This window comes from Psammomys obesus, unplaced genomic scaffold (assembly GCF_907164565.1).
Source record: "Psammomys obesus unplaced genomic scaffold, mPsaObe1.curated_primary_1811, whole genome shotgun sequence".
Classification (NCBI taxonomy): domain Eukaryota; kingdom Metazoa; phylum Chordata; class Mammalia; order Rodentia; family Muridae; genus Psammomys; species Psammomys obesus.
In genome coordinates this window covers 5,654,507-5,673,006 of record NW_026596088.1, presented here as the reverse complement: position 1 = coordinate 5,673,006, position 18,500 = coordinate 5,654,507, and the positions used below count along the sequence as shown (strand labels likewise).

Below are 18,500 nucleotides of genomic sequence, written 5' to 3'. Positions count from 1 at the left end.
AGGAAGGAAGGAAGGAAGGAAGGAAGGAAGGAAGGAAGGAAGGAAGGAAGGGAGGGAGGGAGGGAGGGAGGAAGGAAGGAAGGAGCGAGCGAGCAGCAGTTCTCAACCTGTATGGGGGGTGGGAGTGGGGAGGTGTTCATATCATGTGTTTACATTTCAATTCATAACAGTAGCAAAATTACACTTATGAAGTAGCAATGAAAATAATTTTATGGTTGTGGGTCACCATTACATGAAGAACTATATTAAAGGGTCGCAGCATTAGGAAGGTTGGGAACCACTGGCCTAGTGTCTGTGCTGTCAACCTCTGATGTTGTCTTGTCCTCAATCTTATCAATAAGTGGGAGTTATCTTGTTTGTCCTCAATCTTGTCAACATGGGGGAGTTATCTTGTTTATTTGTAAATGATCTTTACCACCTTTAGAAGGTACAAGCAATCTGTAAGTCTTGCAGGAGAGTAATACATTCGCCCTAAGAAATAAGAGCATTTTCAAACTACACTAAATTTATATGCGCAAACACACACACAACTATTCATTATATGTGTTAAGCATGTTTTTCCTTCCTGTCGTCCCCTTCCAACGTGGGTCCTAAACATGGGGAAAAACGGAAATTACAGAACCAACTTCCAGAGCACACATTATGAACATGGCCCTCTCCAAAAATAAACCTATTTTGGAGCTCTAGCACAAGACTGCTGAAAGATTTACGCGAGGGGGCAGGAGTGGGGTAGAAGAGGTGGTGGGTGTCTAGGGGGCCTTTAGGTTTACCTATATTTAAAGTTTTACACCTAATATTTATGCAGTGCCACTAGACGTTAGGTCTGGCTAACTTGCATTTTAGGCTCCACTTGGGGAGCAGCGACTTCCCGTGACGGACTCAGGAACCAGGCACGCGGGGTTAGAGCCCTGGCTCACCCTTCCCGCAACCCGGGCACCTTTTCCTTCTCCGCACTGCTGAGGGGCTTCCCGGGAAGCTCTTCCATTGGGATGGAAGCCGAACGCAAGAAGCAGCCGTCGCCAGCCTCGGGGACCAGGCCGGGCCTTGCTGGGAACAGGAGGAATCCCGGGAAGGAGCAGGGACCTAGCCTACCCTCAGCGCGTGACTACACAGACCACACAAGTCCCGCGCGCCACCCGCTCTGGCCAATTAAAAACGCCCTTCGCTCTGCGCACGCGCAGCTGGAGAACGCCGAGCAACAGAGCCGGGCTGCCTAGAGGTGATTCGAGCAGTCGATGAGAGTGGAGGGCGGGAAGAGCGGAAGTGGACAGGCAGCCGGAAGTAGGTGGAATCGCGGTCAGCCTGACAGGATCCTGAGGTTCCGAGAGAAGACAGCCATGGAGTTGGGCGAGCTGCTGTACAACAAGTCCGAGTACATCGAGACGGTGCGCGTGGGCCGACCCTGTCCCCGCTGACAGCCGAGCGGACCCTGGAGGACCGGACGATCGCTCCTCCGGTCCCTGCTCCACCCACCCCTGCTCCCTCACTGTTTTCCTTGGGGATGACGTAGAGATGCTTCGGGTTTCATCTGATTTTGTTATTCTGTCGGTGCATGCATGGATTAGGCTCTCTGCTACCGCACTCCTCCTTCCCACCGTGTGTATGCATATGTATGTATGTGTGTGCTTATATTCTTCCTATTGAAATAATGTCTCCCGGAAGAATACGCAATACAGCCTATTCGTTCTGATATTAATTACAGTTTCAGGCTTTGGGCCTTTTTAAAAATAATATTTCACAGTCTCCTAAGGTTCTAGAAAGGTATTGTTTCTAATCACGAACTCATGATAACACGTGTAAAGTTCTGGAAACAAAGCAAGTACAACTATTACGGTTACTATCATTGGTTTTGTTTTGTTTTGTTTTTCTTCTGTATGTTCTTACGAGTCTGTGATCATGGGAAAGTCATTTTCCTCATTTAGAGCTGTGAAACCTGAATATTGAACTGGGGTTTGAATGGACACTTGTCATTAGACCTCTTCATTAGATACAAATTCTGAATCCATTTCTTGAACTTTTAGTTCCTAATCCACCCTTGCTTCTTTGATATATTGGATTTCGTCCATTTTATATGTTTTTCGGGGCTGTGGATTAAAATAAGGGTCGTGTGCATGCTAGTCAGGCACTGTTATCTCTAGCTATGACCTCAGCCTTCCCTCCCCTCTCCTCTCCATTTCTTCCTTCTTTAGTTTCTGTGTGTGTGTGTGAGAGAGAGAGAGAGAGAGAGAGAGGGGTGGGACTCTCACTTTGTAGTTTAGTCTGAGCCCAGATTCACAATCATCCTGCCCAGAGCCAGGACAGTAGGGGTGCAGTACTATGCTCGGCCTTCATTCCATTTTAGACTGCACTCCATTTAAAGTAATTTTCTCTGCAATGTGAGCTTTCTTGAAGGAAACTGTAGCCCAGAAATCCTCTCAGCTTTTTCACCCCCAAATTTCTGTTTGCTTTTAGGCATCTGGGAACAAAGTTAGTCGCCAGTCTGTTTTGTGTGGAAGCCAGAACATCGTTCTCAATGGCAAGGTAAGGGAAACGGGCGCTCCAGGAAGCATACTTGTGCTTGCTTCCACTCGTCACCCTCTTAGCAGGGTATATAAAAGAGTGCCGTGTCTCCAGTTTGTTGTACATTTCCAGTTCTCTTTTCTTTGTTTTATTTTTTTTTCTCCAAATTGGATTTATCAAGTGTACAAAAATGATCAAGGAAGAGAAGCCAGGAAATTAGCAAGTGCTCCATTAGATGGGAAATGAAGTTTTAAGGAAGATGGATGAGGAGAGCAGTGTAAAACATGAAGTGTGAGAGGGGAGGACAGAACAGACAAAGGGACAGGGCTGCTGCAAGGAGGGCGAGGTGAAAAGGGAAGAATTTCAGCTGAACTGAGCATGAATGTTTTTGTCATTTTCTTCAATGTTGTGTAGAGATAAGATGTACATTGCCTAACTATCATGAATAAAAAAGTGGTGGTGGTGGTGTTTATGCCTGAACAAAAAAACAATCGCAAATTTTTCTGTTACACTGTATTGTGCCTAGGACTCCTAGACACAAAACCTAGAAGAGGCAATACAGTACTTTAAAACAGAAGTCAGTGAAATGTTTGCCTGTAATCTCAACACTTAGAAGCTTGAGACAGAATGATCACACCAAGTTTCAGGTCACCTCTGGTTACATAGTGAGCTATAGGTCATCCTTAGAGACATAGTAAGACCCTGTCTCAAAACAAAGTAGAGAGTACATGACCAGTGTATGCTGAAGATGATTATCACTTAGTGAGAATACAGACCCGTATGGCCGGAGCTTCTGACTTAGTTTCAAAACGAACCGGAAATGCGACCAAATGCAGTGGCACAGCCTGTGTGGAAGCAGGTAGGACCATCTCTGACGAAGAGCCCAAGGCTTGGAGGGCCTCAGATGAACTCAAGTGACTCCGAGCAGATAGGTTAACCTGATCTCCATGCATTGTCGATGTGTGTTTCCTCAATGAGGCATATCGATAGAGTATCAAGATCAAAGCTTAGGATGAATTGCAGTCAAGCTAAGTTTTTACCTTGCAACTGCCCCTTTTATAGAATATTTGATGGCGTGGACCATAACATAATGCTCAGTGTTCTGTTCACTATCTTTTATCTTACGTTTAGGCTACACTGGTAATTTTTTTTTGTTTACTTTTTTAAATTTTTATTGATTACACTTTATTCATTTTGTATACCCCCATAAACCCCTCCAGATCCCACCTTCCCTCCGCTTTTTGCATGCATGCCACTCCTCCCCAAGTCCACTGATAGGGGAGGTTCTCCTCTCCTTTCTGACTTTAGTCTATCAGTTCTCATCAAAAGTGGCTGCATTGTCCTCTGCTGTGGCCTGGTAAGGCTGCTCCCCCCCTCAGGGGGAGGTGATCAAAGAGCAGGCCAATCAGATTATGTCAGAGGCAGTCCCTCTTCCCATTACTATGTAACCCACTTGGACACTGAACTGCCATGGGCTACATCTGTGCAGGGGTTCTAGGTTATCTCCATGAATAGTCCTGGGTTGGAATATGAGTCTCTGGGAAGTTCCCTGTGTTCAAATTTTTTTGTTCTGTTGCTCTCCTTGTGGAGACCCTGTCCTCTCCAGCTCTTACTATTTCCCACTTCTTTACACTGGTAATTTTTTAAAAGGTTTATTTATTTGTTATTTATACATCATTCTGCCTGCCAGTATACCTGCACACCAAAAGAGGACACAGAATCTCATTATAGGTGGTTGTGAGCCACCATGTAGTTGCTGGGAGTTGAACTCGGGACCTTTGGAAGAACAGCTCTTAACCTCTGAGCCATCTCTCCATCCGCCTACACTATTAATTTTTTTTAATGTATTTTGCTTTATAGACCATTATAATGAATGACTGTATCATCCGAGGAGATCTGGCAAATGTAAGAGTTGGACGGCACTGTGTTGTGAAAAGCCGTAGTGTCATAAGGCCACCATTCAAGAAATTCAGCAAAGGGTATGTGATTAAATTACCTGTTTGTAGTCCTAGGCTCATACTGTTCTTGGTAATGTTGCCCATGTCCATGTGTTTAGATGTGTAATGAAAAGGTCTTTCCTGTTTGAGGGCACTAAATGAGAGGTCACAATAATGAACATCACACTGAGTGATTGTCACCTTGTTCATTTTTCGTTGTCAGAAGTAGAATAGTCCCTATAAGAAATAGAGAAATAAGGCATAAATAGTAAAGCATGAGTAAAACGTGAAGCTGCATTTTCCTCTTGCATGTCATACCAGAATAGATAGTGCTGAGAAATTCGGATTTTTAATTTAAAATTAAAGAACTCTCAGGACTAATGTAGCCTGTAGTTGCTTAAACTGCAGGTCATGACCCTATGTTATCATTGCATAACTGAATGGGGGGACCTGGGAAAAATTTGGCAATGAATGAAAGGTTTCTGAATATACAGGAACCAAAAATTAATTCAAAATGAAATACATAACGAATACAAGGTTTCTGGCAGTGCTTGCCCATGGTGCAGCTTCAGGTCTGCACACAAACACGCACGCTGCACTGCGCAGGACGTCACACAAGCCACACCAGTGAATGCTGCCGGGAGCACTTCCACTCAGGTTTGAATGCCTGTGTGTTATACGTCCTGATGTCTTTACTGTACACACTACGTTTGCTGCTCTTAGAGAAACAATAGTTTAAGTACTGAAAATAAACTTTTAATATTTTCCTACAGTCATTCCTTAACACGTAACTATAAAATTAGTGTGTCCTTGGATTTTATTGTCTTAGAATGGTGGGTTTTGAGGCTAGAGAGATGGCTCAGTGGTTAAGTGGTCTTGCAAAAGACCTGGGTGGCTTACAGCTGCCTGTTGTTCCAGTTCTAAAGGACTAGTTCCTTCTGGCCTCCTTGGACTCTTGTATACCTGAGGTGTATATAAACTCATGCAAGCAAATACACCTACATATAAAACAAATCTTTCAAAAAGAGATTGTTGGTTTTTAACAATTGCTGTTTGTGTTTCATTGAAAGAAAAAAATTAGTCAATGTAATTTGGCTTGAGATTAGGACATATTTTTCCAGTTGGTAATTATAAAATTGGAATATCAGTCAACTCTGAACAACAGTGAAAATGCTCTGTTTTGTGTTATCAAATACCCAGGCAAACTTTAATTCTTTATGTAAAAATAAATAAACATACCATTTGCTCTTGTCTTTAATAATGGCAAAATTTTAAAACAAATTTCTTTATGATTTACAGTGAGATTGGCCACATTGAGATCAGTATGGCTATAGGCTCTTTATGATTTATTACCAGTAAATTTTTTTGTGTGTATGTTTCTTTGAGATAGGTCTAGTATAGCTCATAATGTCCCGGAACCCCCTAATTTTCCTTACTCAACCACCTAAGAGCTGAGGCTATAGGTGTGAGCCACCACACTCAGCTTGTATACTGGTTCACATGAAAAACAATTTCTTGGGTAAAAAGGTATCAGGAGTAGAAAAAGTTTAAAAGGACTTAATGTAGACTGCTGTGTGATCAAGGAATTCACTGTTGCACAAGAGGAAGAGACTAAAAATATTAAAATTCGCAAAGTTCAAGTAAGTCTTGAGTCTTAAAGGACAGATACTAAGACTTAAAAAATATTCCTTATAGACCAGGGCTGGAGAGAGTTAGTGAGCAAACAGCTCTTTTATATCTCATCTAGTCCACAACTTAAAGTATAATCTCAGAGCTGGAGAGATGGCTCAGTGGTTATGAGGGCTTACTGCTCTGTCAGAGCACCAGGTTCAAATTCCAGCATCCATATTAGATGGCTATAACTCTAGCTCCAAGAAATCCACCACTCCATTCTGGCCTCTGTAGATACCCAGAAACACACATAAATAAAATAAGTAAAAAAAAACAAAAAACATGGTTTGATAAATGTTACTATAGAAACACTGTCAGTGATGTTTGAGGAATTGTAGAGAATGGGAATGATATTAGATGTCTGGGGGAATCCTGATAACTCCTATTCATCCTTAGAGTCTTGACTTAAGTATAATCTTTTTTGTTTTGTTTTGGAGATAGGTTCCCTATGTAGCTCTGGCCAACCTGGAACCCAGAGATCTATGAGACCAGGCTGGCCCTAAATTCACAGAAATGTGCCTGTCTCTGCCTCACAAGTGCCAGGATTAAAGGTGCGAACTACATCTGGCTTTAAATTCCACTATTAGGCTTTCCCAAAGCCCCTGTCTAGGTAAAGTGTTCTTGTTATGTACTGCCATAGCTTTATATCACAGCTGTAACTAATTATGTATGTAGTCCTTGCTCTGGTTTCTTCTGATTCTACATTCCTCATACAAAGATGTCTTTTGCTTACATTGTATCCCCCGTTCCTAGCAAAGAGCCTGGCACACAGTAGGAACTCAGTAAATATGGTAGAACTGTTAAAGTTTAAGAATGTTGTGAACTAGGGCTGCAGAGATGGCTCAGAGGTTAAGAACACTGGCTGTTCTTCCTAAGGTTCTGAGATCAATTTCCAGCAACCACATGGTAGCTCACAACCATTTATAAGATCTAGAGCCCTCTTCTGGTGCTGAGGCACACATGCAGGCAGAATGCTGTATAAATAATAAATAAATCTAAAAAAATGTTGGGAACTAAAACAATGTCTTATGATTTGGGAATATAGAGGACTTGTTAGCATGCAGAAGGCCCTGGGTTCAGTCCTAGCACAGCATGAACAGGGTATGGTAGCACATAGCTTTGGTTCACAGGCAACGGGGTCAGATGCTCAAGGTTATCTTCTTCTACATAGCATATTGAGGCCAGCTTGGGCTATGTGAAACCCTGTTCTCTCATGTAGCCCTCAAGTTTGTTTTTGCTATCTGTTGGGCACCCAAACTGATAGCCTATGAACTTGTCATCTTGGAAACAGATAACTAAACATGTGATCTGTGAACTTTGTCCAAGAAAGCAGGGTTGAGTTAAACTCATTTTAGTTTGTTTTGAAGATCCTACTCCGTCTGCTTTACTCTTTTCTTGTGCAATCTAGCAAGTCTGATTTTGAGGTATTAGCCTGATTCCTTAGTCTCAACATTTGGAATTTCTATGACTTGAGGATTGTTTCCTTGCAAGGAATAGTCTTATTAGGACTTGATAAAAACTGAGGGTATGATTCTTGCCTGTAATCTCACTTCTCAAGAAGCTGAGTCAGAATGATCAAGGTTTTGAAGCCATCCAGCAACATAGAAAGAGTCCATCTGTAAAGATCGGGCCAGGTGACAAATGTCTGTAATCCCAGAGCTTGGGAGGCAGAGGCAAGAGGATCTCAGTGAGTTTGAGGCCACTCTACAGAGTGAGATCCAGGATACTCAGGACTACAAAAAGGGACCATGTCTCAAAAAACAAAACAAAAGAGTCTATTTGTAAATAAAAATATGTTGAGATTATGATCTATAGTTCTGTAAACCTTAACCCAAACTCAATCACCTTTACCTTTCCTTGTTTATCTTCTGTTTCTTTTTAGTGTTGCATTCTTTCCTCTACATATTGGGGATCATGTCTTTATTGAGGAGGACTGTGTGGTCAACGCTGCTCAAATCGGTTCTTATGTTCATGTTGGGAAGAATTGTGTGATTGTGAGTATATGACTCACTTAACCAAGCAGCTTCATTTCCTCTCTGTTTTTCCCTTCCCATCCCATCTTTGGGACTCTGTCCCTGTAACAGGGGAAGGAGTCGTTTCCAGTTTCCTGGGGTTAAGTTTTTCTTACTGGATTTGGAGTTTTTCCTTGGAATTTATTATAATGGTTGGTGAGCCGGGCATCTAGCTCAGTGATAGAGTGCTTGTGTAGCTTGTACGAGGCTCTGGATTTGATTCTAGATTTGATTTATTTGAGACACACCCAAAATAAAACCAAGTCATAATGGCTAGCCTTGACTGAACCTCTTCCCTATGGTATTAAACTCTTTCCCTGGGGCTGAGGAGACAGTGCAGACTGTAAAGCACCAGTTACACAAGAATGAATTTGACCTCTAGAGCCCATATAAAGAGCTAGGTGTAACTTGTAACCCCAGCACTAGGGTGGCCAGAAACAGGCAGACCCTGGGGCCCACTGGCCAACCAGCCTACTTGCTAAGCACAAGAGCAATGAGAGATCCTGTCTCACAAAAAAACAAGGTGGATGGTGCCTGAGGACCAACACTGGAGGTTGACATCTGGCCACTGAATGAATGTGTACACACATATGTATCTTGACGAACACATACATGTACTCACACATGTATACACACACAAAACCCCTTTTCCATTGGTTACTTCATTTAATATTCATAACCACACAAGGATGTTGGTTTTGTTATTATTCCTGTTTGCTGATGAGAGGATTGAGAATTGTAGATACTAGGGGATTTGACAAAGGTAGTGGTAGAGCTAGGGTTTCAGTATACCTGCCATTTGAATAGTGGCACTGCTGCATTGGCTCGTTTTGTTGTTGTTTTCTCATAGAACTTACAGTGTCATGAGGGTGAAGGATACAATGGGAAAATTGAAACTGGCACAGAAAGCAGTGGTTGCCTGAGCAGTTCAGGGGAGGGACTGCTGTGTGTGAGGGTCAGTGTCACCAAAGAGCATATTGTTAGGGTACTGCAGGTCATGCAGGGTGCAGATAGGCCCCTGGTTCAGCAGCACCTAAGACCCTGGTCCATAGAAGCAGAGGCATCCCAGACAAGGTTTGGATTTCTTGCTGTTTCATAGATGAAGAAGCAGGTGTGGGGTTTCTGAGAATTATGTTCTATTTGAGAATGATAATAACCAAAGTTTGTTTGACTAAAGTCTAGAGAAGATGTTTTCTATATTTTAGATATGTACCACAGACTAGATTATAGTAAAACCCAGGTTCTCCCACACCAATATACAGAACCAACTCTCTACCCTAAGTAAGCAGTAGATGTTAAAGATTCAAAATCCATGCAGTTCACGTTCTGAGAGCCACAAAGACTCAATGTAGGTGGTCAGTGCATTGGGGCTCAAGTTGATGGGAAAACAATTCTAATCAGATTTTACTCAGAATTGGGGGGACAATAATTCTGCCACATAGTCTTGTTGCAAAGGAATTCTTTAGTATGCGTAGAGAAAAAGGTTGAGTTCGGCTCTGTGTTAAAGAAAGGAAAATGATAAAAAGATCTCAGCCAGGTAGTGCTGGGGCACGTCTTTGATCCCAGCACTTGGGAGGCAGAGATAGGCAGATCTCTGAGTTTGAAACCAGCCTGGTCTACAGAGCCAGTTCTAGGGCAGCCAGGGCTACACAGAGAAACCCTGTCTTCGGGGGGGGGGGGGATAGGAAAAGAAAAAAAAAGTTTATCTCAAAAAGAAGAAAGGAGAATAGTGATTAAAGGAGAGAATAGAGGGCGATTGAATAAAGGTACTAAAATACAGCTAAATAAAAAAGACATTCTAGTGCACAGCACAGCAAAGTAGGCACAGTTTACAGCTCACTGTATACTTATGACGAGCCTGAAGAGGCATTTGAAAGCTCTAAACATGAAGTGATAAGACAATCAAAATTCCAGTTACATTGATTTGATCAACACATGTTCTGTGCTGAAGTGTATACATCACACTTCAACTTATAAATACAAATAATTATTGTATACTGGTTATTACATACTACTGCCAGAAATTGAACCCCTGGTCTTGTGTATGCCTGGCAAGCATTCTGTCCTGAGCTACATTTCTAACACTTAAAACACATTTTTTTTTTTTTAAATTTTAAGACAGGGTCTGGCTAAGTTACCTGCAGTAATGGGGAATTTGCTCTGTGGCCTAGATGGGCCTTGAACTTGTGCCACTGCTGTCACATTCCAGCATTCCAGTTAGCTGGGTTGTAGGTCTGTACCACCATTCCTGGCTAGATACTCTGCTTTTTGTACCTCTTTTCAGAATATCACCTTGTCATTGTTCAGTGTGAGAAGTACTTGTTAAACCTTGACAAATTTTAAAGCCTTTTAGGCTTTAGAGTCTTCTAGAACTGTAGACTCTCAGAGCTGAAGTCTGCCTGCCTTCATGGCCCACAGGCTTCTCCAGAGTGCCCCATGTGACAGTCTAATGCTGGCTTGTTGTGGAAGGTGTAAATCGGAATTGCCATATGCCAGAAGGAAACACTTAGCAAGCAATATCCTAGGCATTACAGTGCATCAGCTTTACGCTTGGTACCTCCAGTCGTGGCGGCGTTGTTGTTGGTTTGCCTTTACATCCTGATTCCAGGGTGAGGAAACCAAGGCTCAGTGATGCTGACTTGGCTTGCATTAAGCTGTCCAGGACAGGGTAAAATGAGCAGCATAGCTGCAGTTTCGGATTCCTCCTTGGAGGCAGAATGAAGGAGCATTTTACCTTCTCCGCCATTACCAGTCCACTCATGTCTTAAGACTGTCTGCACTCTTCGTATTGCTGTGAAATAATCCCTATACTCAGAATGTTCCTGAAATTCAATTAAATTCCATTTCTCCAAGTAGGCAGGATCTAAGTGGGTGGGGTGGCCAGCTAGTAGACAAAGCAGGCTTCAGGCTGTATGGTGGCTGGCAGGAGTAGTGAGAAGATCCCTTCCCACTGTTTTTTTCTAGGGCCCCTTGTCTGTGGATCCCAACATGGGAATTTGCCATGCTTTACTTAGCACATTCTGTTCTCTTATGCTTAGTTTTGGGATTAGGAGTATAGGCATGACCACAGCCTTAGAGAATGCATCACCAGGAAAGCTAGACAGTTGATGTCTTTGAAAATACCATAGCTAATTCATGAATGAGACCTTCCAGGGGAGAATGAAGATCTATACTTACAGCCAGCTTCTGAGCCAGACACATCAGCTGCTGCCAGTCTTCTTTCCATCCAGCTGGAGGCAGCTTAACTGTTCATGAAATTCAGACATTGAAGATAGGAGCTTTAATTTTTTTTTCCAGGTTTGGTGGTGCACACCTTTAATCCCGGTACTTGGGGGAGAGGGGAGAGGCAGGTGGATCTCTGTGAGGTCAGCCTGATGCACAAAGCAAGTTCTAGGACAGCCAGAGCTGTTACACAGAGAAACCCTGTCTCCAAAAACAAAAATGAAAAAGAAAATTATTTTCTTTTATGTGTATGAGTGTTTGCCTGCATTTATATCTGAACATTGCATGCCTCCTAGGTGGCTGCAGAGGTCAAAAGAGGGTATAAGAGATAGAAGATTTGCCTTGTGGGTGCTGGAAATTGAACCTGGGTTTTTTTTTCGGAAGAGAATAGAGTGTTCTTAACTGCTAAGCCATCTCTGTAGCCCCTGAGTTTTGTTTTTGTTTTGAGACAGAGTCTCACTACTAGCTGGCCTGAAACTCACAAGAGATCTGCTTGCCTGCACTTCATCTATGCTGGGATTAAAGTAGGCTGCTACCATTCCGGTGGTAGAAGCTTTTTTAAAAGTTCCTTTAGGGAAGCTGGAGAGATGGCTTAGGAGATAAGGGCACTTGCTGTTCTTCCAGAGGACCCAGAGTCAGTTTCCAGCACCCACATAATGGCTTACCACCATCTATAACTCCAGCTTCAGGACCTCCAAAGGTACCAGACACATGTGCATAGACACATAATAAATAACATTTTAAAAGATTTCATTTGGCAGCATAGTTTTCTTCTGGAAGTACATGTGGCTTGGATAATTAATTATCAGAAAATTTAAACATATTCACAATAAAGTGTCTAATATTTGGGAAAACCCCAAGGCTGAGTAGGTTAGCATTATTCTAGTATTTATTTACATTCCTACATTCTCAGCCAGGTATTTTTCATCAGATTGTCTAATCTCATTTCTCCTATCTGTGTTTTACTACTGAGATTTTTGTCAAATTGTTTTTATCAGGAGACAGGTAAATTTACAAGCTCTAGTAAAGACAGCTAACAGGGGCTGGGGAGATGTGTACGCTGTGTACGGTGAAGGATCTCAGCTTAAATCTCCCGCATCCAAGTAAAAGCTGGGCATGGTGGCACAGGCCTGTAACCCCAGTGCTGGAGAGAGGTGGAGACAGTGCTGGGGCTGTAGTATACACATATATTCACACACAAACATACACATACACTTACACACATGTTCTTTACTTCTGCCTGTCAGATTCTACTTGGAAGAATATAACTCCAACCCTTTTATTGTCCTTAGGTCCCTGTCTATTATAAGCTACCACGAATGCCTGGATATGGTGGTACATGCCAGTAATCCTAGCACTCTGGAGGTAGAAGCACTTGGATCTCTGAGTTTGAGGCTGGCCTGTTTAACATAAATGACTCCAGACCAAGTAGAGCTACAGTAATGAGACACTGTCATAAAAATATCACAAATAGCGATGATATAAAATTGCCTTCCACACAGCATACTAAACAAGCTTTACTTCCATGTCTTGATTAGTACCAATTAATTAATAAGATTTTAATTTCAGGGGCGCCGGTGTGTCTTGAAAGACTGCTGCAAAATTCTCGACAATACAGTATTACCTCCAGAAACTGTGGTCCCACCATTCACCATCTTCTCAGGCTGCCCAGGTAATGTTGATGTTAAAATGTCTATTTCCACCTCCTTCAAACTGTTTCCATCACTAAAGTAATGCATGAGACCATGTCTCTGATAATGCGGTTTAGCAACAAAGTACCTAAAAAGGACATGTGAATAAGTTGTCTTGGTGGGAATGGTGTTTGTTTGTTGAGACAGGGGTCTTTTTGTGCAGCCTTGGTTACCCTGGAACTCACTATGTAGGCTAGGCTGCCCTTGAACTCAAAGAGAGCTGACTGAATGTGTCTCCCTAGTGCTGAGGTTAAAGGCATACACCGCCATACCCAGTGAACAAGCTGCAGTTTGAATGAATACCTGGATTCACAATAAAAAAAAAAAATTTTAAAAGCAAGCCAGATGTGGTGCTGCATGCCTTCAGTCCCAGCAGAGGCAGGTGGATCTCTGTGAGTTCCAGACTAGCCTGGTCTACGAAGAGAGCTCAGGACAGCCAAGGTTATGCAGAAAAACTATGTCTTGAAAAAAAAAGAAACCAAAACAAACAAAAATTAAAAAGGAAATTATCAGAAACAAAGAGGAAATGAGACCCACACTGGAATATTACAGTGTTGATTGTTGATTTCACAGTAAAATGGTTTAAAATGTGGTGCTTGTGTGGGGTTGGAGATAAAGCCTTAGATCCATACATGGTAGAGAGATTCTCGAATACTTTTGGAAGGTATTCCCCTCAAAAAGGTTGCTATATGGGCTGGGGAGATGGCTCAGTAGTTAAGAGCACTGGATGCTCTTCCATAGGACCTGGGTTCAATTCCTGGTACCCACATGGCAGCTCAGCTTTCTGTAACTCCAGTTCTAGGGGATTCAACTCCCTCTTCTGGGCTCTGCATTAGCCAGGCACACACAAGGTATACAGACAAACATGCAGGTAAACACCTGTACACAGAAAAATAAATAAATACCATTAAAGAAGAAAAGGTTGCTTTGTAATAAATCTGCCACCAGCACATGGGACAAAGAAGTCTTTCTGTCTTGGCTGGGGCTGTGAGTGGACAAAGGAGAAAGGAAAATCTCTTTAGAGATATGTGTGCTTTATCTTCTTAACGTGTTCAAGTTCTTTAGTCCCAACTTCTTATGGTCATTGAATGCTAAAGACAGAAGATAAGGAAACCATCCTGGTATCTCAGGTGAAAACAAAGATTCTTTGAAAAGGCCCAGCCGCATGGAGCCATCCAGGTCTCTGTATATGAGCAGACTGCGGCTGGCAGGTGTGCTGTTCCACTGTCAAAGCCATGTCCAGCACCAGAGACCCTCATTCAGAGCCAACGCTTCTGCACTGCGACAGATGCTTCTGGTGTTTCTTTTGCGTCTCATAGATAAGTGGCAGACATTTGGGTACTTTATTGGTACTTTCATCTTAGAATTCTGCAGGCTTGCAGAAAATCTGGCACATTTAAAGAGAGTTGCAGGAGATAAAATTGAGCTATGAAACTAAAAGAAATGGAATCCAGGATTGGTCTCGATCAGAAGCCGGGAGCAGCTCAGCTGCTCCTGCAGCCAGGCAGGTAGTGCAGTGACTAAAGTCATAGCCATCACGACTGCTTGACCTGAGAGCATGAAAGCTGATATTTAAGGGACAGCTGAACATGGGCATTTTGTGTGGTATCTCTGAATTCTTAAAGTTGTCTTTTATTACATAAAGATTAAATACTGTGAAATTTAGGGGCTGGAGAAATGGCTCAGCAGTTAAGAGCACTTGTTTCTCTTGTAGAGGACCTGGGTTCGATTCCAAGCACCGGCAAGATACCACAGAGCCATCCATATGCAAATCCCTCTTTTGATTTCCTTGGGCACTAGGCATGAATGTGGTGCACAAACACACATGCAGGCAAAACATTCATACACATTTAAAAAACAATTGTGAGCCAGGTCTACACCTTTGACCCCAGCACTTGGGAAGTAGAGGCAGGCAGATGTCTGTGACTTCCAGGCCAATCTGGTTTATTTGGTGAGTTCCAGGACAGCCAAGACTACATTGTTTGTCTCAAACAAAGAAGTAAAACAAAAGAAAAATGCTGTGACATTTAAACATGTTTGCAGGCGTAACGTGCACTTTTTATTTGTAGAGTGCCTTTGAGAAGTTTCTGAGTTTTTTCCCCCATTTACTCAGCGCATTTTGTAAAGATATGAATATGTAGGTGTGCTTATATATTTGAATGGATAATACAGGTATTTGAAACACACCTTTGTGAATGAAATCAAACTCTATTACTCTGTACTGCTTGAAAACTACCCTTTATTTAGCTCTGTACCTCGAGCAACTTTTCAAGTGGTGTATAGAATACCACATCATTCCTCTCAAGAGTTACAGGTTTCACACGCAGAATAGGTAGATTTACTACAAAGCATTGAATCAGTCCCACAGCATAATCTAGTCCCACAGCTAGAAGTTGTACCTGGGCACTATCATATACTGCTGTCCTGACATTCTTTCACATGTACTGTGAAACAGTATCTCTGACATACATTCTTAGAAGTTGACTTGTGGGTCACAAGATAGGAATGTTGAAAACTTTGCTTACTATTTGTGTGTGTATGTATTTTTGTCTGCACACATCTCTGCATGCAGCACATGTGTAACTCCAGAGTTACACATGGTTGTTAGCTGCCATGTGGGTGCTGGGACTGAACCTAGGACCTCTCTGCAGAACAGTTGGTTGGTGCTCTTAACTGCCAAGGCATCTCTCTAGCCCTTTGCTAGCTAGTTTTAAAGTGCTCTTCAAAACATCTGAGTGGAGACACAGTATCTCTGTTTCAGAAAGTATTTTGGTGGTGGTGGTGGTGGTGGGATTTTTTTTGAGACAGGGTTTCTCTATATAGTCCTGGCTGTCCTAGAACTCACTCTGTAGACCAGGCTGGCCTCAAACACAGAGATCTGCCTGCCTCTGCCTCCCAATGCTGGGATTAAAGCGTGTACCACCATAGAGTGAAATCCTTAATCATGCTTGTTCTATCTTGGACCGCTCTGTTGTCCTCCTTTGATCCATCTGTACCTAGTATCATTGCTTTGGTGGATTCAGTTTCACTATAGGAATGGCAGGACAGTTCTTCCCTCGGGAATAAGGATACGGCTCAGTGGGGCTTACACTGCAATCCTGAAGATGGAAAGCCCTGTGTGGAACAACCAGCAGCAGTCAGAGGTGCCTTCTCTCTTTGGATCTTTCAAGCATGTTCTGACCTCCTGCAGCTAGAATTTGTTTCTTCATTTGGAAAGCTAGTGTTCGTTTCCCAAACACAAACTCCAACCTTTCAGAAGATGTAGTATGTAGTCAACATTCTTGTCAGTCTGAAGATGAAGAACCTCAATGTTAGGTCCTTACAGCAGAATACAAAAGTCCTTACAATAAAAAAGATCCTTACAATGGCCTGCAGAACGGGAGGGCTACAGGCCTGTGTGGCTCCTTTGCTTGACTGGGTCTCTCTTTCCTCAGGACTCTTCTCAGGGGAGCTCCCAGAGTGCACCCAGGAGCTGATGATTGATGTCACCAAGAGCTACTACCAGAAGTTTCTACCCCTAACACAAGTCTAATGTCTTTGCTTCATATCCTGAATTCTTTTGAACTCTAATATGAACTTGGAGAAAGAGAGCAGTCAGTGACTACAAGAGCTACCATGTTCTTAACAACTTTTACTCTCTCTCTCTCTTTTTTTTTTAATTTGGAAATTTCAATCCTTCAAGGCTCTGAGTATTTAAGAAAGTAATAAGAAGGCTGAAGAGATGGCTCAGTGGTTAAGAGCACTGGCTGCTCTTCTAGATGACTCAGGTTCACTTTCCTACATGGCCCTACAACTGTTTGTAACTCCAGTTCCAGGGGATCTGATGGGTTTCTGGCTTCCACGGGCAGCAGACATACATATGGTAAAGACATATATACAGCCAAAATATCCCTTCATATAAAATAATGAACTTAAAATAATTTTAATAAGAGGACATCTGGAGGAGTTGTGTTTACATGCTGTGCTTACACCTAATCTGTCAACATTCACCATACCATCGTCTGAGGACAGAAAGATCTGTTCCTAACACTCCATCCCTGTGGTCCTGCAGATAGCTAGAACCTGGCTGGCATGGGCCTGCAGAGCAATAGCACCCTCCCAGCATGGGGTCACATATCGCAGATACTGCCCACAACCATATCCTATCCCCACTGCACACCACCCACACAGATGACGCTCTACTTTCCTGCTGCTAAAGAACCAGTGGCTACAATTTCTTAGACCCTGGGGAAAGGTGATTTCAGATCCCAGGTTTCTATTGGCTATTAAAACATGAGGAAAAGAGATGGGTTGTTGTTGTAGTGAATAAAAAGAATGTTGGGTTATCTAATGTTTATTATTATTAGCCCTGTGATTATCCAACCTCCAAAGGTTGTGGTGACACATACCTGTCATCCTAGCATCTGGGAGGTAGAAGCAGGAGGAGTAAGATCTACATAGTAAGCTCACACTTGCCTGGTGTGCTACATGAGACCAGGCTTCAAAACATCAAAAACAAAATCAGTGAAAGAAAATGTGGAGCAGTGCTACCTGTTTTTGTTTCTGAGTGACCTTAGCTGTTAATAAAAGACTTCAAACATCCTGTTTTAGACTCATTCATTTAAAGAGGGGAACCCTCACTGTAGATTTTTCTTCTACAAAGCTCCATGCTTAGGTCTTCGGTGTGGATGTCTTTGTCAGGTTCTCATTCCTTGTCTCAACGTTCACTTCACCAAAAATGAGCATTTGTGAACCTTTCTCTCTAGCCTAGAAGCATTTGTCCACCAAGCCAAAACTCCCATGCTTCAGACCAAAATATTTGTACTTGTGGTCAGCCTCACATATGCATGAGAGGCTTTTCCAGTCATCCTGTGGACACAGAGCCTGAGGAAGTGTCATGGCCAGCGCCATCTTCCCAGCTCTCCTAGCTGATAGCACATCCCCTCCTGGTTCTGAATCCTTGGTTTAGAGGTGAAGGGCTTGGTTAACCTAGTGCTCTCAGAGACTATGGCAGAACAGCTCAGCACGGAATGGTGGGACTCAGCAGGAGCTATCTTTACTTACATCTTAGTGGGCTTGCCAGAAAAACCTGTGTGAACTCAGCTCTAACCCAATTCAGAGCTGCTTTCTGTTTGTCATTTGTCATTTTTTTTATGTTGGTGCACTAAAAGATTGGCACATGAAACACATTTGTGAAGTGAAGGTGATCACTCCACCTCCAGTAATTGCAGCTGCTGCTCCTTAGGCTTCACTTCCCACCTGGAGCCATGCTAGAGGGTTCCTGTTCACTGGCTTGCTTGTTTCCAACACTGATACTATAATGTGAATGTTATTCACGTTTTGCAAGAAGGAACCAGACTGAAGGCATTGAATAGAGCTTCCATTTTGAATAAGGGTCAAATAAAGTTTAAGTTCTCAAGACCTCCCTGGTGGGTAACTGACATCCTGCTTGGCAGAAAGAGACCTGTACTTGGATGACTGGCATCCTA

At 42.7% G+C, this 18,500-nt stretch overlaps 2 protein-coding genes across 2 annotated transcripts in view; one reads left to right on the top strand and one right to left on the bottom strand.

Annotated features, from left to right (window-relative positions):
- Nucleotides 1-1,042, bottom strand: part of Palb2 (partner and localizer of BRCA2) — a 24,536-nt gene extending 23,494 nt beyond the window's left edge. The window contains exon 1 of the mRNA XM_055627505.1: nt 938-1,042. Coding sequence (XP_055483480.1) covers nt 938-985 — 48 coding nt within the window. The 5' untranslated portion in view covers nt 986-1,042. The remainder of the gene's footprint in view (nt 1-937) is intronic.
- Nucleotides 1,043-1,251: 209 nt separating this feature from the next.
- Dctn5 (dynactin subunit 5) lies at nt 1,252-17,614 on the top strand. The gene is made up of 6 exons (XM_055627585.1): nt 1,252-1,385; nt 2,452-2,520; nt 4,360-4,478; nt 7,990-8,101; nt 12,911-13,013; nt 16,467-17,614. The coding sequence occupies exons 1-6, from the start codon at nt 1,338-1,340 to the stop codon at nt 16,562-16,564; spliced, it is 549 nt and encodes a 182-aa protein (XP_055483560.1). The 5' UTR covers nt 1,252-1,337; the 3' UTR covers nt 16,565-17,614.
- The last annotated feature ends 886 nt before the right edge of the window (nt 17,615-18,500 follow it).